Below are 8,164 nucleotides of genomic sequence, written 5' to 3'. Positions count from 1 at the left end.
AGTGACGTTGACCAATGAAAACGCTGGAGGCAGGGAGTTCCTGCCTCCGGGAGGCAGAGGATCCGCACTCTCCAAAATTTCATACGTGCCATGCATATCGCACGAATCCTTTCCATAGAATATGGGCGGTTGATATTTCATTTGTTAATCTTTACCGTCCGTTTGGAGACGACAAGTAGATGGAGGCTCCAGATTCAACAACTAAACAACGTGTACCATTGAGTGATAACGAACCGTGAATGTTTCGTTGCCTGACCAGGCCAGTTGGCCTCTATAAATAGAGAGACATTCAACATAGAAGTAAAGAGAAAGAAAGCTTTGAACTGAATTTCTTTCTTGCGAGAGGAAAAAAAAAAGAGTGAGGAAAGATGGTCGCCATTGAGACTATTGCTTCGCAAATTATCATAAAGGTAGCTGATCCCCTCATTAAGGAACTTATTTCCCTATATGAGGTTGACGACAAAGTCGAATTGCTCGTCACACACTTTAGAGAGATGAAATGCTTCTTGAAAGACGCAGACGCCAAAAAAGAAAGAGATGAAAGAGTGAAGAACTGGGTGCTTGACGTGACAGATGCTGCATACGATGCTGAGGACCTCATCGACACCTTTATCTTAAAGGTAGAACCCTTGAAGCGAACAGGATTTGTGGGCTGCATTACAAGGTACGCTTGCATCTTCTGTGAATTGAAAGGTCGCTATAAGTTGAGCTCGGAGATCGAACGGATAAACAATAAGATCCGTGTTAGCTCCGAAAGTAGGTCGACTTTTGGAATTCAAAATATAGGCCAGGGAGCAGGGACAAGCTCCGCTGGTCCAAGCCTCCAAGAATGGAGGCTCACTTCTCCTCTTGATCAAGAACCAGATTTTGTTGGTTTTGAGAAAGATTTGGAGATATTGGTGGACCTACTGACGAAGGGGGAGTCACGCCGTTGTGTTGTTTCTGTAGTTGGAATGGGTGGTCTCGGTAAGACCACTCTTATCAAGAAAATTTATAACGACACTCGTGTTAAAGCACATTTTCACTTTTGCGCATGGATTTGTCTATCGCGAGAGTATGATGTGAAAGATATTCTTAAGACGATCATAGATTGCTGCATGGTGCTCTCAGAAGAAGAATCCAAGAAAGTGGAGAAAATGAACGTCATTCAGCTGAGGCATAAAATTTCAGAATATTTGAAAGGGCAGAGATACCTTATGGTAGTAGATGATATATGGACGGAAGAAGCATGGGATGCTATCCAAGATGCTTTCCCAGTTATAAAGAATGGAAGTAGGGTCATGATTACCACTCGCAACAAAGATGTAGCTTTACATGCAGATGCACCACACCTGCTGTACATGAATTGCGATTTCTTAAAAATGAAGAAAGCTGGAAATTGTTTTGCAAAAAAGCATTTCCAGAAGAAGGTGCCGGTTGCTCTCAGCCTTTCGAGACGATGGGTAGAGAGATGGTGGAAAAATGCCATGGTCTACCTCTTGCGATCATGGTTATTGGAGGGCTCTTAGCTAGGAAAGAACTTCGGCAGTGGGAGATTGTACGCAACAACATCAGCTGGCAGTTTGTCCCAGCATCGAATCTCTGAAATATTATCTTTGAGTTTTAGAGATCTGCCCTATCACTTGAAACCATGTTTTCTCTACTTGAGAATTTTTCCAGAAGACTACGAGTTCTCTGCTAAAAAAGTGATTCAATTGTGGGCCACAGAAGGGTTTCTGCAACAGAGAGGGGATGGAACACTAGAGGAGATGGGAGAAGATTGCCTATATGAGTTGATTCAACGAAGTATGATTCAACTTGCTAAGAGACATTCAAACGGGGGGCGCGGATTCGCTACTGAACACTTCAGTAGCGACATTGCTACTGAAGTGATGTGGTCACGTTTCATTGGCGCAAAAGTTGGGCTCCGTTGAAAGCATTTATTGATCCTCGTCAAAAACTGAAACGCTGTTTACTGGCCGCGTTTATACTCGACCATGGAAACATCCTCATCTTGCTTTGATTTACAGAAAGCAGATTGAGTACTGAGAAACTCCGTACGCCATAGTAAACTCCTTGGTCCAACGGTAATATATGCATTTTATCCACTCTGTCCATCCATATTACCGGACATTTTAGGAGAATGAGACTAAAAAAGAATCATGAACAAATCTTAAGTGGGCCACACCATAGGAAACAGTGTAAATTGAATGTCTACTGTTGAAAAAGTTTTGGGGGCCACAGAAGTTTTGGATCCAACTGATATTTATGATTTCTTTTAATCCATATATGTGTGATCTTTTGAATAGGTTGGATGACAAATAAACATAACTGTGTGCCCTAAAAAGGTTTCAACGGTGGAAATCATTTTTTCCACTGTTTCCTGTGGTATGGTCCACTTGAGATCTGGATATACTTCAATTTTGGGCTTAACCGCTCCAATCAATTGTAAAAACGGATGGACGGCGTGGATAAACCACATACAATCAGGATGGGGCCAACAAAGTTCACTCAACCCAATTGAATTTCTTCATTTTTCCCTCCGCAACATGGCTCTCTTCCTCTCTCTGTTTTCCTGCGCACGACATGTAGCAAATTCTAAATTATTTTTTTTCCCCGAATCTTTCAAGAGCTGGGATTTTCTTTAGATGATTAGGGTTATGATTTTCCAGTAATTCGAATTCGTTCGGTTTGAAATTTAAATTTCAAGCGGATGTATGATTTAGAAGCTAGGGCCACTGGGAATGTCACGGCTAATCAGCCACGTCTATCCTCAACTTGCGAAACGGACTTTATCGTATTCTTTTATCAGGAGAAACACAGAAGCTTGAGATGTGTCCATCACAAGGAAAACAGAGAGATTGGAAGAGACAGCACTAGTGGAGAAGGAGAAGGAAAGAAAATAAAGGTTTTCTGTGGTCGAGTACAAACGCGGCCAGTAAACGGCCTTTCTTTTCTGTGACGGAGGGGCATTAAATGCTTTCGAGCGCCAAGTTTTGCGCCAATGAAAAGCGACCACATCATTTCAGTAGCAACATGGCTACTGAAGTGTTCAGTAGCTAATCCGCTCCCCCAAACGGGGGTATTAAAAGTTGCCGTATTCACGATCTTCTGCGAGATCTCTCCATAACAAAAGCCAAGGAAGGTATGTTTCTCCAAGTTCACCGTGGGAATTCAAACGATCCAGCATCTAGAGCCCGCCGACTTGTAATTCACCATAATGCCTTAAGTGAGTGCACTTCCCTAAATTCTTCCACTGCACACTTTCGATCTGTGTTAATCCATAATCAAGGTCATAATGATATGCTCGAAAGTAAACAAGAGAAGCTTCTTTACAAAGGCTTCAAATTGCTCAGGGTATTAGATCTCCACAATGTAGAAATAAAAAAGCTATCGAGTGAGATAGGTGCACTGATTCACTTGAAATACCTCGGCTGTACCAATACTTATTTGACAAGTCTCCCATCATCGATAGGCAAACTTCTCAATTTACGAACACTAGTTGTAACATCTTATGGCGTCGTCAACATACCCCGCCAAATAGAGAAGATGGAACAGTTAAGACATTTCCAAGTTATGTACCCAACTCAAGGGCTTTATTATCGTGGTTGGGGTGTTATACAAGATCGTCCACGGCTCAACCAGATGAGTAACCTCCATACTCTAAAATGGGTAAAGGGTGGCGAATGGATGCACAGTTGCCTGGAAAGTCTTACGCATCTTAGAAAATTAGGAATATGCTTAGATTATGAAATGTCTGACGTGTCTGGTGCGGTATTGTTCGAATCCATTCGCAAATTGAAATGCCTCCAGTCTCTTTGGATAACGATACATCTGGGTTACATGGAATTTCCAAAGTCGTCGGTGCGCCCTCTTTCATCTCTTCCCACGTTACGTAAGTTGCTTTTGGAAGGAATGTCAGGGAACTTACCCGAGCCTAGTGAATTCCTAACAAACCTCACCAAGCTTACCTTGAGGTGGTCCAATTTAAATCAAGATCCACTGGCAACGTTGGAGAAGCTGGAATGTTGGACGTAGGCCGGTGGGGCCCACTGGTGAGCAATCACTAATGGGTGGGTCCCACATGTTTAGGCATCTTCCGGCCTTTCTCCTTTTCGGTTATATTTCAAATTCAAAATTGAATTTGATTTATGATAGGAGATAGGGATAAGACCGGATGATATGGTCTCATCCAATCTCCCCTCCTTTCCTATAAAAGGCACGCGCTCTCTCTCGCATAAATATAAGATATACAAAATACTGAGAGTATACGGAGAGAGAAACATTGTGCACGAGAGTCTGTCCATCTTAGCTTGTCCTTGGGACGATCTGATCCATAGATCGCAATCCGGGACCACTATATACCGTAGGATCAGAGGTGTGAATAGTTCCATCTGCTCCAGTAGTAGATAGGCGGGCCGTTGGAGCACCGTTCTTCTGCTTTGTAAAGGTTCCAAACATCGTGTAGACCGTCAGATCTTGAGGGCTCACCTCCCGCGCTTCCATACAGTGGTATCAGAGCCAGGTTTAACGGCGGATCTCCGATTAAATTCATCTAAAAAGGTAAGTACTCCATCCTTTTTTTTGGATTGGAATCCATGTGTATGGTGGATTAGATTTGAATTTTGTATGCTCGTATGCCATGTTCAAGTGAACCCGACAATGATGGACCAAGGTGATCATGTAGACCTTTATGATTCCATACACCTTGTGTACACGCATGGAGTACTACATGTGGACCATTCCATAAACAAATAACATGGTATACATGAATTGCTTGTGACATATCTCCACTTAAATACATGTAAACATAAATACTTGAGTGATGTGCACGTGTACACATCAGACCCATGTGTACACGGGTTTACACATCAGTCCCATGATTACACGAATTGGATATTGTTGGATGATGTATACATGTGTTGGCAGCTGAACATGCACATGAATTGGCTGCTGGAAATATGCACATGAGTTGGCAGCTGTATACATGTGTTGGTGTTGGCAGCTGTACATGCATACGAATTGTACATGCACACATATATGGCTATACACGTGTTATATATGGCTGATGTACAAGTGGGCCCATGTGTCATATATGACTGTCGCATAGGCTGATATGCTTATCCATGTTGTATTGAACTACAACACTGCTGTTGCATTGAACTACACAACTGTTGTTATGTTTATCCATGTTGCATTGAACTACACCACTGCTGTTGTGCTTATCCATTTGTATTGAACTACACCACTGCTGTATACATGTGTTGGCAGTATCCATTTGTATTGCAGTGATGGACAATGACATAAGTTGTATCCAAACCGTCCATCATGACCAATGGATAAAATGGTATAAGTTGTATCAAAACGGTCAAAAGATACACATGTTATTCTATATACGTGTTGTTTTGTACAGACGGTACACATGTTGGCTGTACATGCAATAAAACATGCAATTGCTAATCTGTACACGTGTTGACATATGTGTGAAGCAGATCTGCAATAGCTAATCTGCAAGTACCGTGTGAAGCAGATCTGCAAAAGCTAATCTACAATAGCTTATCTGCATTAGCTAATGTTGTACACGTGTTATTTAGCTACCATACATGTGTTGTATACGTTAATTATCTCCTGTACACGTGTTGTACATGTTGTACACGTGTTGTACACATACAAGTTCACACGTGCTGTACATGTTGTACACGTGTTATACATGCTGTACATGTGTACATGTGTTGGTACAATACATGTGTACGCGTGTTGGCTAGATTACATTCATGTTGTACACGTTGTATGTGTTAGATTGCATATATGTGTACACGTGTTGGCTACCATGCATGTGTCAGCCACTGTACATGTGTTAGCTGCTATACGTGCATTAGCTGCTGTACATGTGTACACGTGTTGCCTACCATACATGTGTTACCTACTGTACATATGTTGTAATCTGCATTAGCTAATGTATACAGTATACACGTACAAGTTAGCTACTGCATACTTGTCTAATAGAATCTGCTATACACATGTGTACACGTGTTGTCTTATGTACACATGGCTTTTGTACACACGTTAGCATGTACACACATATCAGCCAATCCATAGCAATTTTTATTTTTTATTATTTTTATTATTTTTATTATTTTTATTTTTTTCTAATTCTTCATGAGTAGATCTGTTGAAGCATGATAGACTCATATCAAAAATATAGTTTCCTTTATAATATCTTCTTCACTATTGATCTATTACTCATTAGTGAACAAAACGATCATCAACCATGATGATCAATGTTGATGAAAGGATCCATCATCAACAATGATCATTATCAGTAATGATCGGATCCATCACTAATAGTCATGATCACAGGTGAAGATTGTTCTCTCTTTGTATCTAAGCACTTAATTTTTCCTTTCTGATGATGATGTTAATATACATGAAAATATTCGGCTTGATGTGTTTAGATCTAAGCCCCCTTATTTTTCATTGGAAAATATAGAAAAACTTAGTACTTAGATACTCCCTATACTCAAATAAAGGTTGTGCATAACCTGAGTGAGAGTTTATTCTCCTACACCAAATGATGCATGCAACCATGTAATGGAAGGTTGCACGTTATATAAATTTATTCTTATAAAAGCATTAAATCTCATCTTAATTAGAGAACTTGATTGTTCTACACCGCCCATTCGGGTATGTGGACTTTCAGATCTCATTAAGATGTGTTAACTACTTTTATACTTTGAAATTTTATATAACACGTAGAAATGCTGATGATTAGTGTCAATACCTTAGATCATAGCTAAGTAGTGATACTCATGCAATGTAGAGATGGCCACCAAAGCGTTAATCGCTGAACAGCTAAAAGGACAACATTTCGACGGCAACAACTACGAAGACTGGTCTCGCGCAGTGCGATGCCTTCTAGACGAGGACGACATATCTCACACACTCGATGTAGTTCAAGAGGAACCCATCCTGACTGAAAACGGAAATTTACAAGAACATAGGGTTGCGATGATTCGCTATAATAAGTGGCGAAAACAAAATCGTTCAGCCCGTAATGTCCTTCTTAGCACTATGCACAAAGAACTCATACCTACGTATGAAGTGCATGAAACCGCTAAGGGAATGTGGGAAGCACTGACAGATGCCTATGCGCAGAAGTCAGATGCGAGAGTTAGGGCAATGGAATTGGAATTCCAGGAGTATAGGATGCCTGTCGGCTATCCCATCAAAGATCATATTCGTAAGATGGAGCAAATGATAGGTGCCCTTAGGAATGTTGGGTGCAAATTGACTGAAAATCAGAAGATTATAGCCATGCACCGTTCCTTGCCTGAATCTTGGGCCCAAATCAAAAGAATTCTGAACCATACTGATTCTATCACAACGTTCAGAGACTTTTGTGGCCACTTGGTACGTGAGGTTGAAATGAATGCAATTCAGCCAGGTTCGGCTAAGGCCTTTGTAACAGAGACCCATAAGCGAAAAGCTAATAATAAACGGTCCAAAGCTTGCAAGAAGGCGAAGAAGAATAATCAAGAACAGAAGACCACAAAACCTGCTCCAAATCTCAAGAAGGGGAATGGAAAGAAGAAGCAGAAAAAGACAAATGTAATCTGCTTTGTCTGTGAAAATTTCGGCCATTATGCTCGGCAGTGTGCCCACAAAAAGACGGTAATTTCTCAGTCACAAGATACTTTGTATGTAGGCGTTTGTTCTGAAATCCTTTCCGTTGATACTATATCTAACGAGTGGATTTTGGATTCAGGCGCAACAAAGCACGTGACACAGAGTCGTCGAGGACTCGAGGAATTCCAGCCTGTAGCCAAAGGAAGTTATAAGCTGTACATGGGCAATAACGCTGTTGAAGACGTACTAGGGATTGGCGTTCTCCATCTCCGTACGCGCATAGGGCAAACAATAATCCTTCGTGATACTCTTTTTGCACCGGGGATGCGTTGGAATTTAATTTTTGTTTCTAGGTTATTATTTGATGGTTTCGATATTCGATTTTCTGGGACTAGAGTTTCTATGAGACAAAATAACCTCATCTTTGCATGGGGAAATTTAATTTCAGATTTATTTATTCTAGACGTAGATTGTGATAATGCCCATATTGCTTTATCTGCTATGTCGAATAAAAATGTAAAATCTGAATCTCAAAAATGGCACGCGAGGTTAGGTCACA

General features: G+C 40.9%; 2 protein-coding genes across 2 annotated transcripts; both read left to right on the top strand.

The window, feature by feature from the left end:
- Positions 1-368: 368 nt before the first annotated feature.
- LOC131257615 (putative disease resistance protein At1g50180) lies at positions 369-1,508 on the top strand. The gene has a single exon (XM_058258395.1). The coding sequence runs from the start codon at positions 369-371 to the stop codon at positions 1,506-1,508; it is 1,140 nt and encodes a 379-aa protein (XP_058114378.1).
- Positions 1,509-6,621: 5,113 nt separating this feature from the next.
- LOC131257776 (uncharacterized) lies at positions 6,622-7,862 on the top strand. The gene is made up of 2 exons (XM_058258661.1): positions 6,622-7,650; positions 7,745-7,862. The coding sequence occupies exons 1-2, from the start codon at positions 6,802-6,804 to the stop codon at positions 7,760-7,762; spliced, it is 867 nt and encodes a 288-aa protein (XP_058114644.1). The 5' UTR covers positions 6,622-6,801; the 3' UTR covers positions 7,763-7,862.
- The last annotated feature ends 302 nt before the right edge of the window (positions 7,863-8,164 follow it).

This window comes from Magnolia sinica, chromosome 10, assembly GCF_029962835.1.
Source record: "Magnolia sinica isolate HGM2019 chromosome 10, MsV1, whole genome shotgun sequence".
Classification (NCBI taxonomy): domain Eukaryota; kingdom Viridiplantae; phylum Streptophyta; class Magnoliopsida; order Magnoliales; family Magnoliaceae; genus Magnolia; species Magnolia sinica.
Note: the sequence above shows the minus strand (reverse complement) of the source record. Positions and strands in the feature narration are given on the sequence as shown.